The sequence below is a fragment of the Phyllostomus hastatus genome, unplaced genomic scaffold (assembly GCF_019186645.2).
Source record: "Phyllostomus hastatus isolate PE091 unplaced genomic scaffold, TTU_PhHast_1.1 phas_contig_17, whole genome shotgun sequence".
Taxonomy (NCBI): domain Eukaryota; kingdom Metazoa; phylum Chordata; class Mammalia; order Chiroptera; family Phyllostomidae; genus Phyllostomus; species Phyllostomus hastatus.
Window position 1 is genome coordinate 30,332,910 of NW_025333664.1, and position 24,161 is coordinate 30,357,070.

Here is a 24,161-nt window from a genome sequence, read left to right on the forward strand (position 1 = left end):
TATCTATACCCATACCCATATCAGTTATATTTTCAACTTTTGGACTACTAGCAGTTAAAGAATCTCAAGGTGCAGTTACTGGCCCTAATATAAGTGCAATAATATGCTTACTTGAGGCTTAAAGAAGATGAAAGTTTTACAACCACCTATTAGATCACTTTTGTTTAGGTTGCTTTATAATTGTTATCTACTTACAGAAATTATTCTAAAGATTATGGTTACAATTCACAACATAAAGACTACTTTTGCATTACTTGTGAAATATTATGTTCAAAATTAGCAAATTAGAAAATCAAGCTTTATTGTAATTTATGTTCTGAGACTTTGAAAGAAGGATATTAATGCAAATATTTAAAAGAAAATGCATCATATTTAAGGTTCTGGAATGTTTTCATCAAATGATGGTTTTTCTTTTTAAAAATTAAGCCTTCTTCAAAAGAATTTTTCCTTTCATTTTTTAAATTACTAGAAATTTCAAGTACATACAACAATAGGATTGTATAATGAACTCCCACTTATCCATCACCCAGGGTCACGTTTTTAACATACAGCCAATATTATTTTTACTCCTACCTGCTTTATCCTGCCTACCCTCCCTCACATTGTTTTAAAGTAAATCCTGGATATCATATTATTTTACATAAAATGATTGAATATATATAGCTCTGAAGGGTAAGAATTTTTTTTAATAATCCAAGGAGGAAAAAATTCTTGGTGTCATCAAATATATAGTCATCTTCAGATTTTTCTGAATATATCTCTGTTTTTATTTTTAATCCTCACTCAAGGATATATTTATTGATTTTTTAGAGAGAGATGAAGGAGGGTAGAGAGAGAGAGAAAGAGAGAGAAAAAGAGAGAAAGAAACATCCGTCAGTTCCCTCCTGCACATGTCCAGACTGGAAATGGAACCCGAAACATTTTGGTGTGTAGGATTATGCTCCAACCAACTGAGCCACCCAGCCAGAGTTGAATATATCTCTTTAATTCTTTTATGGTTGGATTATTCAATCAGGTTCTAGACAAGTTTGGTCCATACATTTATTGCATTTGGTTAATTGTCTTTTCCTTAGACCAGCAATTTTCAGCCTTTTTCATCTCATGGCACACATAAATTAATGACTAAAATTCTGTTTCATACCAAAAAATGTATTTTTTGCCCATCTGACAAAAAAAATAGGTATAATTTTTATTTGCTTACACTAGACGTCTGTTGTTGTATTGGTTGTTGTCATTTTTTTATTTGACAATCTAAGGGAAAAGAGCTCAGCTCCTCTGACAAATAGTTAGGTATTGCATGTCTTAAAAATTCTTGAGGCACACCAATGTGCCTCTTGTGGTGACACCGGTTGAAAATCACTGCCTTAGATGAATATCTCTTTGAACCTGTGGTAACGCCCCTCCGAATTTTTTTTTTTCTTGCTGTTTACTGATTGAAGAAACTGGGTCAAGTATTCTCTGGAATTTCCCACATTTGGGGTTTGGCTGGCTGCATCTGCATGGTGGTATTAACATATTCTTTCAGCCCCTGTATTTCCTGTAAACTGGTAGTTAGATCCACAGGCTTGATGAGGTCAGGTCCCCTGTTGTTTCTTGTGCAAGAATACTTTGTGGTAGATGGGGTGTATTTCCTGTTGCATGTCATTGGGCAGCACATGGCACAAGATGTCTGGTTATATCTCTTTAATTTTATATTAACAGTGTATGTCTGATGAAAACAAAGTTTCTGTTTTATGATTTTTCATTAATCAGTATTTTAGATTTGTTTATTTGACATTTATGTGTTATCAGTACTTTTTAATCAAAACAAAATTTAAAGGGCCCATTTACATATTCTTTTAAATTTTGCCTCATTTAGTCCATTTAGAATATCAAGATAGTGTTTGTAAGTAATAAAACCTGAGTCATAGCATACATGTTTTTTTTTAATCTGAGTCAATGTGGGATTTGATTTAGCATCTTAATTAAGATTATAAGTCATTGCATACCTATAACTTTAATTTTTACATGTCAAAAAGTCATACATTTTATGTGCGCTCTAAGGGCTTATAGAAGATAAAAAATGAAAAGTATGTGGTGATTTTTTTTTCTATGAAAAGATAGATTAACAGACAGTTTAAAAAGAGAGAGAAAGAATAGAAAACAAAGAAGGTATGAGACATATTCTTTGAAATCCTCTAGAGGTGTAATAATAAAATTGAGCTAATATGCATTGGCTTCTCTTAAATTGCCTTGGGAGTTTGGGCCTTGAGTGCCTCAGAAATTAGCTTTCTTCCCATGCCTCTTCACTGTTGCTATAGTACTCCTGCTAAAGGCCTATTTGTTTGTGTTTAAGGAACTAGGGTAATTTCTCTTATATTCATTTACTGAGCTTGCAGTTTGTTTTGCTCTTATAAGAACTCTCTAAAGTACCACCATTACTCTAGCTACTAATTTTCTTATTATTTTAGCAGTAAATCAACAAAGTAAGATTTAAAGCAGTGACTTCCAAACCTGAACTGTACATCATAATCCCCTTGAGCTCTTTAAAAAGAATGCAGTTCTCTGGCACCCACCCCAGATCTACATCCAATTCTCAGGTACTGGGGATACAGGAATCTGTACAGTTATAACACAACTTCAACTGGGGATTCAAGTTCTCCACATGTTTTAGATATGGACAATGGACTTGTGATTAGGAATTGGAAAGACGCTGTACTAGTAGATGGTTACTTAAACTTCATAGTGGCTTATTAAATAACTGGAAGACACAGTAGGATTGATGATGAACTTTGGGGATATTTAGTGTTTTCAGCCATGACTTGTGTGTACACATTACCTTGACCTAGTACCTTATAAAATGAGATACAAACCCACCAAAACTGACAGTACTGACAGGAATGTATGTTATTAGGCAAGTGCAGAACAGAAAATATAAACAGAAAACAGACTACATATGCATCAGAAGAGAAAGCAGTGACTGGCTTGTCATGAAGGAAAAAGCCACTATAAAGTGCTAAACACAAACCTATAATCCAGTACCTGTTGAGGAAGTTAGTGCAGGAGTGTGCCATGGGAGGAAGGCACAGTGATCTTCCTTTATTTAATAGTTCTCCTAAAGCTCCCATGTCGTGTTCTGCTTCTCATCTTTACAGAGTTCCTAGAACAGATGTTTGCCTTTTTGTGCCATCTTTCTTGTCTTCATTCATTCTTCTACCATGTAGCTACCTCAAAAATGCTATCAACTATCTCTTCATTGTCAACTTTTTAATGTTTTGTTATATTTCTACCTTCTATCATTAAACTCTCTTTTTCCTTGACTTCCAAGACTTGACACACTTGATTGTTCTTTTTTCTTTCTGACTCCTCCTTGTGCACTCCTCTTTTTCTGCTGAGCCTCAAGTTGATTCTGCCTTGGTCTTCCTTTCTCACTTCACATATTCCACCATGGGATTTTTTGCCCTTTGGCCAGAGTTGCCTCAGTATATATATTATCTCCAGGATTCACTTCTTTGAACTCCATGCCTTATTTCCACTTGCTTCCCAGATAGCTTCACCCAGATACCTCATAGACCATTCTGTCTAAAGATTAATTCTATCTTACCAACTCTCCCACACTCTCTGTTCCTTAGCAAGCCACCATTCACCTACTCATCAAAGATAGAAAAACTGTGATGGGAATTTATCATCTCTGCACGTGTTGGTTGTTGACGACCAAACCAGTCTCAAATTCTATCTCTGAAGTGTCCCTTGCATGTGTCTCTTTCTCATTAGCCCTACAACTACCAATGATCCTCACCTTCACCCACTTGCTTTACATAGCTTCCACCAATTTGAACCACTCTGTGCTATTGTAGAAATCCAGGTCCTTTTGCTACATATTCTGATCTTTCAGGAGAAGCCAAAGATCCATGTTTTCATGTAAACTTTCCCAATCTTTAAAATGTTTGTAACTGATATAATTTAGAAAAGTTTACACCATGTGCACATTTGTAGGCCACTAGTTTGTGATCTTTCATATAAACATAAGATTAAAATGTTTTCAGATAAAAAGTTAATACATTTATTATAAAATCATAATTACAAAACAAGGAAAAAACAATAAAGCTATATACTCTCATAGAAATGAACAAAAAGATTTAGAAATACAAATTAATTATAAATATCTAAAATAAAGTTTGTCCTTACTTTCAGTCAAATTAAATGAAAATACATAAGCAGTGGGTTATGTATAACTGTTAACCTGTTAGGTAGGTAAAGATTGATATTGCTCAGTGTCAGTGTGACTATGGGGAAGTAAACATGACATTATACTGTTGGTAGGAACATAAATTACGTTTGTTGCTTTTTGTTTTTTTTTTCTTCTGGAATGGGTTGTGGCAATATTGTCAAGGTTTCAACAGGATCCTGGCAAATTAGGACAGGAGAAAATGACTCTAGAAACATCAGAGTTCAAAGGGAACAATGAGAAAGGCAATGGAGGAAGAATCAAAATGAAAAACTGACAACTTTCCAAAATTAGTGAAGAATATATTTTCTGGTTTAAGAAGGCCCAACAGATCCCAGCAGAATACAATTATTTTAAAAGATCCCCCCCCCCCAAAAAAATCCAAAGACTTAAAAGATCTGCCAGAAGATTTAAAAACTGCCAGAAGAAAAAGGCAGGTCATCTTTTAAAAATTTGATCAATTAAAAGTAAAAATGGAAGCCAAAACACTGGAATGATTTCTTCCAGGTGCTGAGAAAAAATTGTCAACCTAGAATTTTATATTCTCTGAAATTATTTTTCAAGGTTGAAGGTGAAGTAAAGGCATTCAGACAAAAGGGAGCTGGAAAATTTGTTACTTACAAAACTTCAATGAAGAACTTCCAAAGGATGTTGTTCTCTAGGATGATCCCTAGAAGGAGGTCTGAGAGACAGGCAGTTGTGAACAAAGAACATGATAACCATGTAGATGGGGCTAATAATTTTTAGGATATATAAAAACCAAGATAAAACTAAAATCTTGGGAAGTATTAGCAGATATGTAGTTGGTCAAGGGTATGTACAATTGAAATTAAAGCATTCTTAGCCCTTGACATTTGTGCAGGGGGGTAAAAATGTAGGCTAACTTGAGACTTCTTAGGTTAAATATGAATGTTAAAAGTTATAGTGTAAGCACTGTAAGAATAGAAAGATGATAAAAAATTCTGAGTAGAAGAGGGAAATGGAATAAAGGAAGGAAAAACAAATAAATCAACCCAAAAGATGACAATAAAAGATCTTTTAAAAAACATAGAAAGTGAAACAAATAACCAAATACATACTAGATATTAACCCAAATTTATTGGTAATGATAGTCAAATATTGTAAGACTAGATTGTTTTTAAAATATTTCATGTGCTGCCCTAGCTGTATGGGTCAGTGGATTGAGCACAGGCCTGAGAACCAAAGGTCATCATTTCTATTCCCAGTCAGGACTCATGCCTGGGTTGCAGGTCAGGTCCCCAGTTGGAGGCATGCTACAGGCAGACGACTGATGTTTTTCCCCCTCTCTTTCTCCCTCCTTTCCCCTCTCTAAAAATAAATAAATAAATTCTTTTTAAAACATTAGGTTATAAAGCAGCATTTATATGGCTCCATTTTTATAAAAAATAATAATGTATGTGATTATATATCTTGAGAAGAGATCTGGAGGATATCAAAAGTTAAGGTGACAAAGTGACTGTCACTCAGTTGGATTGTTGATGATTTAGCTTTCTCCCTACACCTTTTTGTTTTCGTCTGGTTCTTTTTGGTACATTAAGTATTGTGTATATTACTTTTAACCAGAAAAAAAATTTTACTTTGAATTTTTTCCTTAACTATTTTTACTTCTTTTTCTAGATGAATTTCAGAATTCTTTTTAGCAATTTCCAAACTGCCTCCTCCTCTCACAGACAAACAAACAAACAATATATTCATTGTGATTTTGATTGGAATTCTCTGGTACATAATAGTCACTCAGTACATGTTTGTTAAATAAATATGGGAAAAATTCTCATCTTTATAATGGCTAGCCCCTTTACCCAAGAACATACTGTATTACTTAATCTTTCCAAGCCCTGTTATTATTCATATAAGTTCTGTGATTATTAAAAAATATAGATATGGACTTCTGGCCAAGTTGGAGATGTAGGTAGATATATTTTGCCTCCTCCCACTACCCACCCTGGCAAATACCTAAAGCTCTGCCCCTTACTACATAACAGGTGTGCCAAGACAAAAAAAAAAAAATATGGCCCAAATGAAATAACAGATCAAAGCTCCAGAAAAAATACAACTAAGCAATTAAGAGATAGCCAGCCTATCAGATGTACAGTTCAAAACACTGGTAATCAGGATGCTGACAGAATTGGTTGAATATGGCTGCAAATTAGATGAAAAAAAATGAAAGCTTTGCTAAGTGAAGTAAAGGAAAATGTACAGGAAACCAGCAGTAATGGGAAGGAAACTGGGATTCAAATCAAAGGTGTGGACCAGACGGAAGAAATGAACATTCAGCCAGAACAGAATGAAGAAACAAGAATTCAAAAAAATGAGGAGAGTCTTAGGAATTTCCAGGACATCTTTAAACGTTCCACCATCCAAATAGTAGAGGTGCCAGAAGGAAAAGAAGAAGAACAAGAAATTGAAAACTCATTTGACAACATAATGAAGGAGAACTTTCCTAATCTGGCAAAGGAAATAGGCTTCCAGGATGTCCAGGAAGCTCAGAGTCCCAAAGAAGTTGGACCCAAGGAGGAACACACCAAGGCACATCATAATTACATTAGCCTAGATTAAAGATAAGGAGAGAATCTTAAAAGAAGCAAGAGAAAAGAAGACAGTTACCTGCAAAGGAGTTCCAATTAGACTATCAGCTGATTTCTTAAAAGAAAACTTACAGGCAATAAGGTGCTGGAAAGAAGTATTCCAAGTCATGAAAGGCAAGGACCTACATCCAAGATTACCCTATCTAGCAAAACTATCATTTAGAATGGAAGGGCAGATAAAGTGCTTCCCAGATAAGGTCAAGTTAAAGGACTTCATCACCACCCAGCCCCTTATTATATGAAATGTTAAAGGGTCTTACCTAAGAAAAAGAAGATCAAAACTATGAACAGTAAAATGACAACAAACTCGCAACTGTCAACAACTGAACCTAAAAAGCAAAACAAAAATGAAGTAAGCAAACAAATAAAGCAGAAACAGATTCATAGAAATGGAGATCACATGGAGGGTTATCAGTCAGGAGGGGGGAGGAGGAGAATGAGGTAAACCGTACAGGAAATAAGAAGCATAAATGGTAGGTACAAAATAGGGGGAGGTTGGGAACAGTATGGGAAATGGGGAAGCCAAATAACTCATATGTATGACTCATGGACATGAACTAAGGTGGGGGAGTGATGGTAGGAGGGGGGTATAGGGTGGAGTGGGATAAAGGGGAGAAAAAAATGGGACAACTGTAATAGCATAATCAATAAAATATATTTTTTTAAAAAATGACAAACTCACAACTATCAACAGCCAAACATCAAACACAAAAACAAAAATGTACTAAGCAAACAACTAGAACAGGAACAGATTTACAGAAATAGAGATCACATGGAGGGTTATCAGCAAGAAGGGGAAGGGGTAGGGAGGAGAATAGGAGAAAAGGTACAGGGAATAAGAAGCATAATTGGTAGGTACAAAATTGACAGAGGGAGGTTAAGAATAGTGTGGGAAATAATGAATCCAAAGAACTTACTTGTATGCCCCATGGACATGAGCTAAGGTCAGGGAATGATGGTGGGAGGGTGGGTACAGGGTGGAGGAGAATAAAGGAGAGAAAAAAATGGGACAACTATAATAGCATAATCAATAAGATATATTTAAAAAGGGAAAAATACAGATCTCACAGATTCATACTGTCAGTGTTTTCTAAAATAGGATAATCTTTCCATTTCCTCACACATAAAAGTCAAACCCTTAACTGTGTATTGTTGTTGTCAGGTCTTAGAAGTGGCAGAAAGAAGAGTTTAGATAAACATGTCCTGTGTAGTGAGGTTAAGGACCTGGGTTTAAATTACTAGATTGAAACTGGCTGCCTATCTTGAAGCATTTGGTCTTAGCCAATTTTCCTTAAGCTCTGCCTAGGACAGAGCCCAAGAAAATAAACTTCACCTAAAGTGTGAGGAATTTAAATTAATGGTTGCAAACTGGCAGTGCAAAGCTAAAGCAGCCCTCAGAAATATTATATTTGGACTGCACAGTATATTTTTAAAATTTGAATTCATTGCTAATTTATATTTTGGAGAGTTCATGTAAAAATTTAAATTTCCAACCTGTCTGGAAAGGCCCAAAATCTGGTACTCTATTCCCTAGTTTTCAGTAGCAGCTGATAGCTGTAATTCAGGAACCGTCATTCCCTTTAAACCAGGTGTCTGCTTTCTCCAGTTTTCTAGTCAGGACCCAGCCTTTTCCTGTTACCTGTCTTGCCCCTTAAGTATTCAAGTTTGCAACCTCACTTGAGATGGTAAATGAAAAACTGAGTTGCACATGGGTAGATGGTATATCATAGATTGTACACTTAACACTTACATAATCTTATTGACCAATGTCACCCAATAAATTTAATAAAATGAAGTATATATGTGATTTAAATATGGTCCTGACTCAAAAGTGGGTTAAAGATCTGTTGTGATTTCACGATTCTGTTAGAATAGTCAGTGGTAAATGAAGTCTTTCTCATTGCATTGGTTGGAGAATTTCAGAGTTGGAGTGAACCTGGTACAAGACAGGGAGGACACAGGAAAGTTGTTTCATCTGGTGTACCTCATCTTAGGCACAGGAAGTTTGAAAGCTGTTGCAGAGGAGCCTGCTTAAACACAGTTCTAAAAAATCAGCTACCTTATTACTTTTTTTCTTTTTTAACTTTCGCCCAAGGATATGTCCATTGATTTTTTAGAGAGAGAGGAGGGAGAGAGAGGCACATCTATGTGAGAGAGAAACATTGATCCATTGCCTCCTGTACGTGCCCCAACCGGGGATCAAACCCACAACCTTAGTATGTGCCCCAAACAGAGATCAAACCCACAACCTTTTGGTGCACAGGAAGATGCTCCAACCAACTGAGCCATCCTGCCAGGGCCCAACTACCTTATTTAGAATGTTTAATTAGAAATTTGTTTCTTTTAAGCATTGTTATTTAAAGGTGAGTGAAGGGTTTTGGAGAGAGCTTTGACTTTTGTAAGTACAGAATATTATATTAGTTTCATCATTGCACATAGTCTAGCAGAGTTACAATTGTGGGAGCCATCATTTTGAATATTAGTTCATTTGTGCTTGCCTATAACCTAAGCATGGTTTTTATATTTAATGTTAAGGGCATATTTTTACAAACGAAAAGCAGGAAAGTGATATGGGAAAAATCTTAAGTGATAATTTCTGTATTTGTTTTATTCTAATTTTTGTATTCCCTGAGAAGCTTTCTCTTTCTTTTTAAAATTCTATTGTATTGATTATGCTATTATAGTTATTCCAATTTTTCCCCTTTTGCCCCCCTCTACCCAGCATGTGCCACTCCCTCAGGCAATCCCCACACCATTGTCCATGTCCATGGGACATATGTGTAAGTTCTTTGGGTATTCCATTTCCTATACTATACTTTACATCCCCATGGTGAATCTCTACCTATTTGTACCACTTAATCCCTTTACCTCTTCACCGATTCCCCCAAATGCCCCCCTATCTGGTAACCATCAAAACACTCTCCATATCCATGATTCTGTCTCTGTTCTTCTTGTTTGCTTAGTTTTTTTTGTTATTTTTGCGATTTAATATTTTAATTATATTTTATTGATTATACTTTTACGGTTGTCCCAATTTTTTTCCCTTTGTCTCCCTTTACCCATCACCCCCCACACTCTGAGGCAACCCCCATACTATTCTTCATGTCCATGGGTCATGTGGTTAAGTTCTTTGGCTACTTTGTTTCCTATATTGTATTCCTTCATGTCCATTGGGATGTACTTTACATCCCAATAGCTATCTGTAACTACTTATTTGTACTTCTTAATCCCCTCACCTCTTCACCCATTCCCCCAAACCCCACTTTATATCTGGGAACCATCAAAACACTCTTCATGACAACATGAATGGAACTAGAGAATGTTATGCTTAGTGAAACAAGCCAAGCAGTGAAAGACAAATACTATATGATCTCACCTATAAATGGAACCTAATCAACAAAACAAACAAGTAAGCAAAATAGAACCAGATACATGGAAATAAAGAACAAACTGACAGTGACCAGAGGAGAGGCCAGAGGGAGATAATGGGGGAAAGAAGGGGAAGGGTCAAGTCAAGGAACATGTATGTATAAAAGACCCATGAACAAGGACAACAGCAGGAAGCATTGAATATGGGTAGGGGTGGGCACAGCAGGGGAGCATAATGGGGAAAAAAATGGGGACAACTATGATTGAACAACAGTAAAAAAAAATTTTCAAAAAAACATTCTTCATATCCACCATTCTATCTCTGTTCTTGTCCGCTCAGTTTGTTTCTTAGATTCAATTGTTCATAGATATATACTTATTGCCATTTTAGTGTTCATAGTTTTGATCTTTTTCTTAAATAAGTCCCTTTAACATTTAATATAATAATGATTTGGTGATGGTGAACTCCTTTAGTTTTTTCTAGTCTGGGAAACTCTTTATCTGCTCTTCAATTCTAAATGATAGCTTTGCTGGGTAGAGCAATCTTGGCCAAAGGTCCCCACTTTTCATGACTTTGAATATTTCTTGCCCATCCTTTCTGGCCTGCAAAGTTTATTTTGAGAAATCAGCTGACAGTCTTATGGGAATTCCCCTGTAGGTAACTAACTGCTTTTTTTCTTGCCACTTTTAAGATTCTCTCTATCTTTAACCTTTGACATTTTAATTATGATATGTCTTGGAGTGGGTCGCTTTGCATATATCTTGTTTGGGACTCTCTGTGCTTCCTGGACTTGCATGTTGATTTCCTCCACCAAATAAGGAAGTTTTCTTTCATTATTTTTTCAGATAGGTTTCCAGTTACGTGCTCTTTCTCTTCTCCTTCTGGCACCCTTATGATGTGAATGCTGGTACACTTGAAATTGTCCCAAAGGCTGCTTACACTATCCTCATTTTTTTGGATTCTCTTTTCTTCTTGTGGTTCTGGTTGGTTGTTTTTGCTTTCTTATGTTCCAAATCATTGATTTGATTCTCAGCTTTATCCACTCTATTGTTAATTCCATGTAAATTGTTGTTTATTTCAATTAGTGTATACTTCATTTCTGTCTGGATCTTTTTTATGCTTTCAAGGTCCTCACTAAGTTCCTTGAGCATCCTTGTAACCAATGTTTTGAACTCTGCATCTGTAGCTTGTATATCTCCATTTTGTTTAGTTATTTTTCTGGAGTTTTGTTCTGTTCTTTCATTTTAGCCATGTTTCTTTGTCTCCTCATTTTAGCAGCCTCCCTGTGTTTGTTTCTATGTATTAGGTAGAGCTGCTATGATTGCCTGTCTTGGAAGTATGGCCTAATATAGTAGCTGTCCTATAGGGACCAGGGGCACAGCATCTCCTGTTACCCAAGCTGGGTACTTGAGGTACTTGTACCCTTCATGTGTGCTGAATACACCCTTACCTTATTGTTGATCCTTGATTGTTGTTGGCAGATCAGTGGGAGGGATCTACCCAGGCCAGTCAGCTGCAAGGACTGGCCATGACCATTGACCACCATCCTCCATGGAGGATCAGCTGTGCATGAGCAGAGTGGTGGTGCCAGCCAAGGTCAACCACCACCTGTGTTCTGCCCAAGACCACCTAGCATGAGCTACAAAGAACTGTGCAGATTGCTGCTATTTGTGCTGGGCTTGGAGGTCCCCAGGCAAAGCTAAGTTATAATCCAAATCTGGCTGCTACTAGTGCCAGATCTGGGGCCACTTAGCAAGAGGTGTGGAGGCTGGGGACCCACTATGGCCAGCTATTGTTTGTTTGAGAGGATTTAGAAAGGTGTGAAGCCTGAGCTGAAACAAGACATTCATATGGAAAACCACTGTTATCAGCTTGGATGGGCATATAATTTGGGTGAGATGGAGCCTCAGGATATACCAAGGCAGGGCTAACTGTGTGTGGTAGGCTGATGGAGTCTCAGATATGGTACCCACCTGCAAGATCTGTGGGAAGAGGGACCAGAAAAGGAACAATGGCTTTTCCCCATCTTTCTTTCTGGGAGAAAACTTTTCTCCTCAACCCTTGCCCTGACACCAGAATACTTTCTCCCGGTATGCCACTGGTGCCTTTCAAGCTGCTTACCCAGTGTTGGAGCTCAGAGAGAGTAAGTCCATGTGCAGGCCCTTTAAGAGGAATCCAGTAATTTCTTCCACCGATTCAATCTCTACTGGTTTTTATAGCCAAAAGTTATGGGGGCTTATCTCCCTGGCATTGGAACCTTGTGCTGGGGGCTTCTGTGGGGCTGGGACCCCTTGCTTCTAAAATAACCCTACCAAATTTTTATCTACTATATGTGGATGTAGGTCCAGCCTGTTCCATGTCTCCATGTCTCTGCATCTCCTACCAGTCTGGATGGATGTGGTCTTTTTTAGTTTCCTAATTGTCAGACTTCCATTTAACTCAATTTCTGATATTCTTAGTGATGGTTGTTATATATTTTAGTTGTAGTTTTGATGTGGTTGTGTGAGGAGGTGAGCTGTGTTTACTTATGCCTCCATCTTGACCGGAAGTCTGTAACTCTCCATATGGCTGCCACATAGCAGGACATCTGGATTCTCTCAGATACTGGGTTTAGCCGTGTATACCTTCTAGATTCCTCCATGACAAATGCTCCCTCAAGACTTCATCCTCGAAAACAGCTGCTTTCTCATTCTTTGTTAACAATCTGTGATGGATTCTATAGATAATAAAATTAATAGCACATGTTCAGTGGTATTACATACAAAGTCAGTAAGGTGACAGGCAGAAAATATGGTTTCTTTTCTAAGTAAATTTGGCCTCAACTAATTATTTTGTTTACAGTTTTTGTTTTTTTAAAATGGAGCTAACCAGTTTGCCCCATTTGTTTTGGCAACAAATAGACATAGCTTTATTGTGACTCAGAATCCAGTACTGTCTTTATTTAAGGACATGAAATGTTATCTCAAGGGAACCTTTTTGGAATCTCTGAATGTTTTGGGTAATAATAAGTGAAATTTTTAGCTCAGGACCAAATATTCCACTTAGCCACCCATACTGTTTCCCAATTGTGGTCTTATACTGGGATCCTGAGTGTGTTCTTAAACTTATGACAGGACTTTTATTTTCTGGTTCCCATAGAGCAAGCTCCTCTTCTCCAATCCTGCTCATCACCAGAAATGGTGAAGGTCACACTTTGGCCTACATATGTATCAGGAGGTCCCATCAAGGCTTTTTCAAAAGTTCTCTCTCACCGTTAGCCTTTCTTTATGTTCTAAACTTGTCATCTTTACCCTTGGCCTCTTGATAAAGACAGGTGTAACTTTCCTAGTTGACACAGTTCCAAAAGTAATGAGTTACAACTTCATTTTTCCTGAACAGAATAGCCTTAAAACACTCCTTCTTTTAAATACTTTATATGTGCCTGGTCTAGTTAGTGTAGCATGTAAGACATTTTCAGTAGTTGGTAGATATCAGCTCCTTCCATCCTACCCTCTTATTAAACCCCACCCAGATCTTAAGATGGAGAATGAGAACTGACTCATGGTTTCAGACTGGAAACAGTCACTCCAAACAGGCTGGCATGCAGTACCAAGCTGCTTCTAGGTCAGCACATTGTCATCTGATTGCCACCAAGTACCCTTTCTTAAAACAAGTATGAGACCACTATCCAACTGCTTAGGTAAGCTTACCTTTGCTAAAAACTTAAGAATCTGTACATTTAAGATTTGATTCTTTGAAATCATTTTTAGAACTAAATCTTCAAATCATCTATGTTCCAGACTTCAAATTATAATTATAGCTTCAGTCTGAACTTACATTTTCCTGCAGCAGCTAAACAAGTCATCAAAATTAATAAATGATTGGCATTCAAAAGGAGTGTGCAGGTTGAAATTTTGTATTTAGGCAACTGAGATTTTTGAAATACCTATTTAAATCCTGAATTGGGAGGGGGGTTCATTCATCATCTTGAAAAAAATCAGAGTTATGAAAAAAAAAACTGAGAGGGAGATTAATCTACATCACAGGAGGTGTAAGAGACATAACCAAATGCATTGCATGGTCTTTGGCTTGATCCCAGTTCAGGAGAAAAATCAGCAATATGCATTTTGGCTATAGTTTGAGAAATTTGAATATGGATTAGTTATTTGAGCAATAATGTCATAGTCAGTTGTGATCTCAGAATTTTGATGATGTAGGTATTGCAGGAGAATGTCATTGTGTGAGAGTCTGATTCCATATTTAACAGTAAAGTGTTATGATGTCTAATTATCTTGAAATGGTTTATTAAATGTGTATATGAAATATGACAAAATATTATCTGTTATTGGGTTTAGATGGTGAGTTTAGAGTGTTCTTCACACTATTTTTCTAGATGTTTGAAATTTTTCATCATTGTGAATGATGATACTAATGAAGAAGTCACCTCATAGAGAGAAGTCTTCCTGAACCTGCCTTATGTTTTGGGAAAAATGCCATGTAGTGATGGATAGAGCCCACTGTGAAGTGATGCTTACCTGCCAGGTCACTGAGAAGCATTTTCTCAGGCTCCCTGTGAATGGTCTCAGAATAGCCATGGGTAAGGGCTTTCCACTGTACCACAAACTCTTCTTGGCAGCCTTGGGGAAAGCTCAAGTCACCTTGGCCATGAGTCCCCTGGAAAACAAGTGAGGCTGGATAGTTTCACAGTAAACTCTGCATGTTGGATATTTGCTCTCAGTGTCTTGGGACTATGAAATAAAACAATCCCAATAAATGACCACTCCCTCAAAAAGTATTACTTATTGGAGCACAGTATGACTTAAAAACTAATCTACTGCCTTGTAAAGCCAGGATGGAATTTGTTCAACTCATATTTGATTATGTTGCTATTGTTGGTTTTTCCTTTCTATTCATAAAATCTCTGAGATTCTAATAAAGCTATTTTGGAGTTTATTTTAGAACAGAAAATAAAAATATGCAGAACTTTGATTTGTCCTTATACATGAACCACCCTTTCTTCCCCTCATAAATATTACTGACTTTCTTTCTTGGACATTAATGTTCTTTGGTGAATAACTAGGTACACCAGAAGAAAGTTAATGTGATAACAGGTCATTTTGGGCTTCATTGTGTGTTGGGAGATTGTAGCAAGGTAGAGAGAAGCAGCTCTTTGCAAATTACAGAACGCAAGAGGCATAGCGAGTGGAAACTTATGGGGCTGCTTAGAGGTCAGGGGGAAATGGACTCTTGCTTGTACTGGACATCTTGTGACATTAGTGCAGGAATATAAATTATTTCTTGAAATGCACATACCTGAAGACTGCTAGTAAAAAGATGTTTCTACCACAAAGCTGCCCTTCCTCTAACTGCCCTGTCTCTTCTGCCTAAAGACAGTCCTCAGATTTAGGAGAACCACAGGAGCTAGCAAGAAAATGGGCACACTTAAAAATGATTTACAAGCGTCTAAACATCTTGGAATGCCATTGTCAAGTAATTTTCAAATGAAAAGTTTTTTTCATTTTATGATTTTTCATCTTGCTCCCCACCCCCAAACCACTGCTACCGCCCGCCCCCCCCCCGCCCAGCCAACCTTCTACTAACAGGAGATCTGTGCATTTAGAACACCAGTGTAGCAAGCCGGGAGCTGGTGCCCCTAGAAGGAAAAGGACAGGGCCTCCTGGATTCTTCGCCAAGTTGCTATTTAGCTGTAGAGAATAGTAGAGCTTTGCTTTGGCCCTGGATAAGTCCAGAATCTCAGTGGCTTGATGAACTCTGTGATACCGCTTTCATTAAAGAGCAAAGATAAGAATATAGTCTTTATCATTGCCTGTTATCTATGAATAAATTAAATACCTCTCCCTAAGGATTTCATCAGCAGTGATTTTTCATCAGCAATGATTTTTTTTTTGCTTTTATATCAAAATCAGTTTGCCATAAGAACTGGTACAAGAACCTATTATGTTTAATCTCTCCTTAAGTTTCTCTTTGAACAATAAACTTTCCTATGGCCAGTGGAATTTGTAATAAGTAGGTGCAAATTTTTTTTCACATGTGAAACTTGCCATTTTTCTTGTAGGTGCCATTAGGCAGAGCTTTTCATCTAAACTAAAACAAGAGACCAATTTAGGAATGATTCTTTTTAACTTAATCCCATCCTGAGGGTGGAGAATGTAGAGGAAAAGGTTTTAATAAATTCAGTTCTCTTAGTAATTCCAGTAATAAATCATTTAGTTAGAATTTGCTTTATGCTGCTTTATTTTTCTATAGGGAAAGGTGTCATATTGAGATTTATTTATTCTTTAGCCAACCAAGTAGGATTTAGTTATCACTCAAGTGGTATCTCCAGATACCAGACTTCCTGAACTCAGAGTTGTAGCTTTCATAGTCAACTTTAGATTTAACCTCTTCCTAATAATAATATTTATTGCTGGGGATTTTGTACAGGGAAGATTTTTGACATTTCAAACATGTCATCTGGATCTTAATCACTGAGAGTTAGAAATGTTAAGTGTGATCTGCCAACAAGGGCAGAATGACTTAGATGTTGCACTTTTTTTATTGTTGTTCAGTGCTTTGGACGACTCACATTATAAATCATTATTTTTTAAATCACTTTAAAATTTTCTCTGTGTGCTCGTGAATCCCAAATTATAAAGGACTTCTCTCCTACAGTTTTTCTCCCCTCTATGATAGGACAAATAAACTGATGTGGAAGTCACTTCTCCACTCTCAGTGACCTGAGGAATGAAGTATTTGTTTAGAAGCACTCAGAATAATGCCACAGGTGTGCATATTTTGACATGTTAAGCAGAGGAAACACATATCCAAAATGTAATCTATTTCAAGTGTGTTAGGAAAAAATTCATCTCAGTTAATCTGGAGATTATCCTATCATAGATGTTGCTATTATTTCTTAACCCCTGTGATTAAAGCAATTGTGCTGTCAGAGCTGTACTTATTTAGACAGGACATTTAGTCTGTGGTCACTGGTGCTCTAGATCTTTCTACAGGAGTGTTAGAAGAATAGTGAATGTAAAAGTAGAAACTTCTTCGTGTTCTTTATATACAAGTTATTTTAAAAAACTCATAGTCATGGACTTTGAAGAATCTGAACATCCTGGAGACCACCTCTTGAAACTGTTGGCTTCTCCAATTTCATGGATAAAATACTGTCTCTGAGTTTATTTTAGAACTTGGAGACCCTCACCTCTCTTTTCCAGGCCTTTCACTTCTGGTTTTTCCACCAAGTACTCAACCATGTTAACAGGAATACTTTTATTTAATATTTTCAGGAAAGTCATCAATCAAGAGTAATTTTTACGTACAGGGAGCTGAAAGTGGAGGGAGGGAGAAAGAAAGGAACTCAGCTTATATTTTCTGTGAACCACCTGAAATTGTTGCCACTCTGTAAGATGAATGGTAATATGTCCATTTTATAGATGGAATTTAATCTTCTTTCCTTTCATTTAACATTGTGTTTGTGAGATTTGTTTCTGATATAGCCACTGTTTTAGCTTGTTCATTTTTAGGGGCAGTATAGTATTTCAGTATGTGACTGGCTTCCCCCACCTTTTTTTTTTTTTTTTAATAATAAACATTCTATTGGTAGATATTTGCACTGGTTCCAGACTGGGACTATTGTGAAAAGTGTTACTATGACCACCTGTATATTCACACTTAAGTTCCACTTCAGATAGTCAAGCAGATTTTTAAAGTGGTTGCATCTATTTGTACTTCTGTCAGCAGGGTATGAGAATTCTACTTTGCCACATTCTTGCCAATATTTGGTGCTCTTGGTCCATTTCATTATGTTATTCTCATGAATTGAAGGATTTTCTTTTTCTTTTTTTTTTTTGGCTCATTTTTTTTTTCATCTCATCCTTATAAAGGTGTTTCTGTACCTGAATTAGAATGACTTATTTATACGTATTAAATGATTCTTTTGTAAGATCATAAATAATGAGTACCAAAAGGTGGCCAACACCTATATACCAACTTAGTCTAAATTAATGACCCCATATGAAGTTCCTGGTTTTTAGGCCTGTCATGCCTCCTCATTTATTACATTTTACCAATGAAGTGACTGAGCCACTTCAGGCAATAGGGACCATCCCAGGTGCTGCGGCCAGGCCTCCTAGAAGAGCCAAGATTGTAATTTTCACCCCTTCCTCTCAGGTAAGGCCCTCTATTGATTCTTGTACTCTTTCATTAGCTAAATAATTATTGAATGCTTACTGGATTGCAGGCACTGGGCTTGGCCCGTGGGATTCAGTGGCAAGCAAGCTTGTAACCTAATGATGTCCTCTTTTACTGTACAGGTTTTGGTTTTCAAATCACAGCCTATTTCCTCAAGAGAGGTATACGCCTTCGCTGCTTTGGGGGTTCACAGAATCCTGGTAAGAAACTGATTTCTTGGACTGTCAGACATTTTGTACAATTAGCTTGCCCTAGGAAGGGAAGAAAATTAAGGAATGAAGATTCCTACCTGCTTCGTTGCCTTCATGATATTGAAGTACTAAGTAAAAATATTTCCAAACATTTGTGATTATTTCTTTCTTAATTTTTACTGTTTATTGCCTGCCTGAGAACAGTGAGCTGGGTCACATTATACTTTGCTTTCCTGCTGCATCTCTGCACTCTCAGCACTTTCACTGAGCTTCCAGTGTGACTCACAGGGAGTGAAACTATGCATCACTTCATCGTTGCCTCTGCACACTGAGGCCCTGGGATATGGAGCAAGTGTGTGCACAAGAAGATGCTTTCCCAGGCTGGAGCCGTCAGAGCCTTTCCTAGGTGTGTGGCGAGGCCAGCTTCCCCTTATTTTCCCAAGTCAAGATGTCCACTAAGGAAATGATGTCAAACATGTCCAGCCAACAACAATAAAGTCAGATGCTAATGATCATTCTCCTGGTTGATCTGAGCATTGGAAAGAAAATCTAGTTCAACTTCCTTGGATGATTTTAGTATATAAACTGACACAGGGACTTTAAACATTACTGTATGGAGGTCTGCTCTTGGAATCTTCACAATTATATGTACTTTCTTAACTTTACATGTCACTCGAACATATTACTCTCTTAATGGGGCCTTCCAGTTCCCTCAGTTCTCTTAGTAAAGTAAGCCAGTTAACCCGAATCTGTTAAAATTCTGCCTAGCTACTCTTCATGGTAGAGATTGCTGTTACCTAAATCTTTATTTATATATTAAAGTAATGCAAATCTCAAATGTGACCTAATTAAAGAATACAGAAGTTGCTTTCTGTTTACACAATACCCAGCACCAAAATGTTCAGAATCCACATTCTATCATTCTAATTTTTCAGAGAAAGAAGTGGAAGAACAAAACAGAGGAATTATTTGATAGAATGGATTAACTTTGAATTCTGGTTCTGGTCCACTAATAATTTAAAACTGATCATTTTGAATTTTAATTCTGATCCACCAACAGTTGTACTTCAGTGTTAACGATAATTGGGGAGGAGGGTGAGTGGCAAATAATGAACTCTGTGACTCTGTTTCTCCTTCCTTAAAGTGGGAAGCTGAGTACTTACCACTCATCTCAGTAAGATAGTTTAAGAATTAATGGATAAATAAAATCTGCTTTTATAATTTTGGTTTTCTGCCTTTTCAAAGTTCATTCCTGGTCACCTGACCAAATATGACATCCACGAGAGGTCAAAGTTTAAGCATATATTCAGGATCCCTGAAATAGGGGTTTCTATATGAAGAAGACTTGTGGGGGTAAAACCAAAGCTACAGGTTAGGTCCCAATCATGGAGAGCTTTGATGATTTGTATGGTATGTATTGTGTGCTAAGGAGCCATAGAAGGGCTTGAATGTGGTTAAGTGGAGCTACTTTTAGAAATGTAACTTGCTTGTGCTTAGCAGAATAAGTTGGAATAGGGAAGAGTAGCTACCACCAAGGAGACAGCAATGGTCCTGGTGAGAGGTAAAGAGAGGGCTGTTACTGGAACATCAACTCATTAGGTTTTTGCTATGATTTAACCTAGCCAAGTGGTGTAAGGTGTTAACTGTGTTCAAGTTCTGTTTGCATAACTGACACCTTCATGCTTGGCTTCTGTGTGCATCAGATTGAGATATGCTATGACCTTAGTGCCTTCACATTGTCATTCATTGTTGGGAATGTGCAATGTATGTAAACGGTTTCTCTTATCTGATTTATGTCTTTAAAAACATGGTCACATCTAAAAGGGAAGTTTTGTCTTTTAGAAAAAGGGCTTTATTTCTGTCATAACTGTGATATATGTGTATTATAAAAAATATTCAAGCAATACAACAAAATATAGAGAAGGGAAAAGACCCTCTCCAACCACCCAGAAAATACTCAGTTAGCACCAGCTTAACATCACTCCAGGGATAGGTGGAGGCTGGGTGGATGGATAGATGGACCCACAGACGGATGGAGGGACAGACAGATGAGAGAAGTAGAGATACAGGTGACATTCAGCCTTCCCCACCCAGAAGTCTTTTGCTTTAAGAAGTTGTAATAATTAGATTACTGTGATTGTGGTGTAGTTGTGTCATCTTTACTGCTGTATAGTTAACCACTTCCTTAATATTTTGATTATTAATTCCTAATTAATGAAACTCCTGTTTATATAGCCTGATTCAGATTGAGAGTTTGCCCCCCATTTTAGGGGCCTCTCTAAGACCAGTTGATTAAGGATACAATACGCAAACTAATAAGAATGTTCACAAGTCACAATTTCAGATTCTAATATTCTTCCTCTTCCTATTTAAGCCTGCACTCACATTAGAAACATTGATCCTGTTTCCCAAATTCGAGTTATGGACAGAACAACAGTAAACTGACACAGCAGAAGGGTTGCAAAGGCCCTGCCTGAGGGTTTCATGTGATGTAATGGTCCAGGGGCTCAGGTGGACCACTTTGCAGCCTCCCCTGCATTTCCTAGAGTTTTGTACTTGCCCTAACCTGCAGGTGACAGAGACTGAAAGGTAGGGAAAGGACACATGTGTTTCACACATACATGCTTACTGCTATAACTTAAAAATCTGGGACCAAGCATTTCTGTTTTTGATGCCTAGTAATTGGTTGTCTTTATTTTGTACAGAACTTCGTGTATTCCCTGACAGATTTGTGGTCTGTGTAAGTCAGCTTTCATTCAGTCATGATCTTTCAACACAGAAGGAAGAGCTGGTATATACAAAAAAAATTCTATAAACAAAGCTGCATAACTATTGATTTATTGTAAAAAAAAAGTTCTTAAAGAATTTTTTCTGTTGTCATTTAACTACTGAGCACTTAATACGTGTCTTCAGGGACCAAAAATATCCTACCTATTTTGCATGATAATATTGATTAATTGATGAGGGTTTTTTTAAGACCTCTTGAAAATTTAGTTTTATCAGCAGTGTTTTTCCCTATCAATTTTAAATGAGAAAGCAACATTTTACAAAAACTGTGGTTGTGTGATTTAAATGAAATAAAGCAAAGTCTGTAAATGAAATGAAGCAAAATCCACATGTTTCCACTGGAAGCTCTCATTGGGGTCAGTGGCTTTTGGATTTTATTCCATAGTGAATCACTGACATTTTCATGAGAACCAGTACTTTTCCCCAGTGTGTTACTTCTTAGCTGATATGGTTGGTTTTCTTCCTCTCTTTTCTCATGCTAAGTATTAATCTCCATCACATCCTGTTACGCTTTCATTGGAGTTCTCTATTCAGACAAATAGATACAGAAAAGCCCAGTAATGTTACAGCTTACAGCTTTATCTTTTAAGCTTAACATGTACCTTGAAGAGGGTCTCCTTTTGCATTTGTGCGTTATCTTACTGCAGTCACAGTCCAGTCTGTTTGAACTTACCTCTGTACAAAACTTTTTTCATATTCTCTGGACATATGTCTTAAAACTTGAACAATGAGAGGAAAAACGTAGCAGACATTAACTGTGGACATGAAGTATGACATTATGCTTCTAAAATAATTTATGGGAATATTAACTTACCACTTATGTTTATTTTTAATCCATTTGAAATTTGGCTCACATGGTCTAAAACCAGCTTCTTATCTCATCTTAAATAAATACATAGGGAGAGTCTTTTAGAGGCAATGAGGGTGAATGGAGACCCAGAAAAAGTAAGAAACAGAGAACTCTTATCTAAATTTAGTATGCCTTCATCTGGAGCAAATAAATACTGAAGTGGTAATGCTGTTGGCAAACAAGTATAATGTATTGTAATAATAGCATATGTGAGTCAAAGCAATGTAGAAATTGATCTGTGGTTTAAGAAAACAATTAACTGTACTAGAAAGTAATATTGCTTTCAGATGGAATACAGAAAGAATTGGATCTTGTATGACATGTAATATTAATGCTTAATATCTTAAATTAGTAAGGGTGAATTAAAATATCCCAGTGCAAATAAAATATTATCCTTCTTAGGTGCACTGGTATTTATACAGATGTAAATTTTCTATAACTGCTGTCATTTAAATCCTGTAATCTTAAGGACTTCTTAAATGTTAAGAATTTTCATTCTTATTGACTAAGAATGTGTGAGCCCTTCACATGAGCCAGTTCAGTTTTCTTATCTTCAGAATGTTCTGACTTCTAGTGGTGACACTGTCAGAGATGACCAAGTTAGCTTCTAAGAAAAATGCCATTACATCGTAAGGATTGTTTCACTATTTTGAGTGGTTCTCCTTCAATGTGGTCCAGTTCTGTCTTTTCAGCTGCACTTATTCCCCACCTTTGATCGTCCCTTCATGCTGGTTCCCATTCAGGAGTCAGCTAAAGCCTGGTGCTACTGAACAGCTCCATCCCTGGATGCAGGCTTTATGCACCCTTCCCTTTGGCTTGCTCTCCTATAAGTTTTCCCTCCTTACAGGCCTCCAGCCTGCCACTTCCCCAAGCTTGTCCCTACCAACAATAAAATATCTGGGTCGAGCAAAGGGCCATCTCTTACAAATAGTCCAGCGAGCCAACAACAAAGCAGTCCTTCTACCACAATTGTCTTGGAGCTTTATCTTCATTGATATTTGACCTCTGCAGAGCACTCCTATCTCAGCTATTTAAGGATCAATAAACAATCCTTCCTTCCCAGAATTGCCTTGTGCTCCAGAGGTGGCATTCTTACTCCTTTATATATTTCAAATGCCCAAACCCAGTGATATCCAGCTCTCAAGGACCATCTGACTGGGCAAGGCCTGAGGGATTGGCTTCCTGAGTAGCTGTTTTGGAGATTGTTCTGCAGTTTAAACTTCAGTTACTTTCCAATAACTTTACTGAACTTTCTCTTGCCAGACACAGAAGTGACAAGGGAGTGAGCCAGTACCTAAGCAACAGCCTGGCCGCCTTACTTGTGCTGTATCCTTGAGTAGTGTATTCCTCTTTCCTTCGTCTCTCTTTTTTCATTTTTTTGGATCCTCAGTGTCTAAGCGACAGTTGGTGAGGAAATCTAGGAGTGCCTATTCAGGACTGCTCTGCCTGGGATTCTTTCAGCCTGTACACAGGGAAGCCAGCTGCACTTTCTTAAAAAGGTGACTGCACAAAAGAACCGCTGTTCAGATCAAGCAGTACAAAGGCAGTAATCCCCCTCTGCCGGGAGGGGTGCAGAATGAGCACAGCCCTGCCTCCCCCCTACCCCCTGCAGCTCTAGGGAAGTCTGTCACCTTGCGGGACATTGAAGGACATTGGTGCAGGAAGATGCTTCATGTTGCAATAGTTCTGCACCAAGTGCCCATGTGCCAGGGATGTGGGAACTGTGATGTGTACTTTGGGGAGAGAGGGCATTATTATGAGATGAGTCATTGTAAAATATTTTTGTTACTACAGTTTCTCATAAGAAATCTTTAAGCTCTTGTAGCCTCAGTTTTTGACCTATTGCTAGAAGCGGTGTTGGGTCATCATTTGGGAAGTTTTTACCTTTAATTTCTTTTTCCTTTCTTTTCCTTAGAAATATGAAGAGTATAAAATAAAACTTGTATCACACATAGCTATATTTTATTCCAACAGT

At 37.3% G+C, this 24,161-nt stretch overlaps 1 protein-coding gene across 2 annotated transcripts in view; it reads left to right on the top strand.

The window, feature by feature from the left end:
* LOC123814674 (SLX4 interacting protein) overlaps positions 1-24,161 on the top strand; it is a 213,389-nt gene that overhangs the window by 168,980 nt on the left and 20,248 nt on the right. Inside the window, exons 8-9 of one of the 2 annotated variants that reach the window (XM_045832609.1) lie at positions 18,481-18,558; positions 21,255-21,340. In XM_045832609.1, coding sequence (XP_045688565.1) covers positions 18,481-18,558; positions 21,255-21,340 — 164 coding nt within the window. The remainder of the gene's footprint in view (positions 1-18,480; positions 18,559-21,254; positions 21,341-24,161) is intronic. The other variant, XM_045832610.1, reaches the window with a different exon arrangement.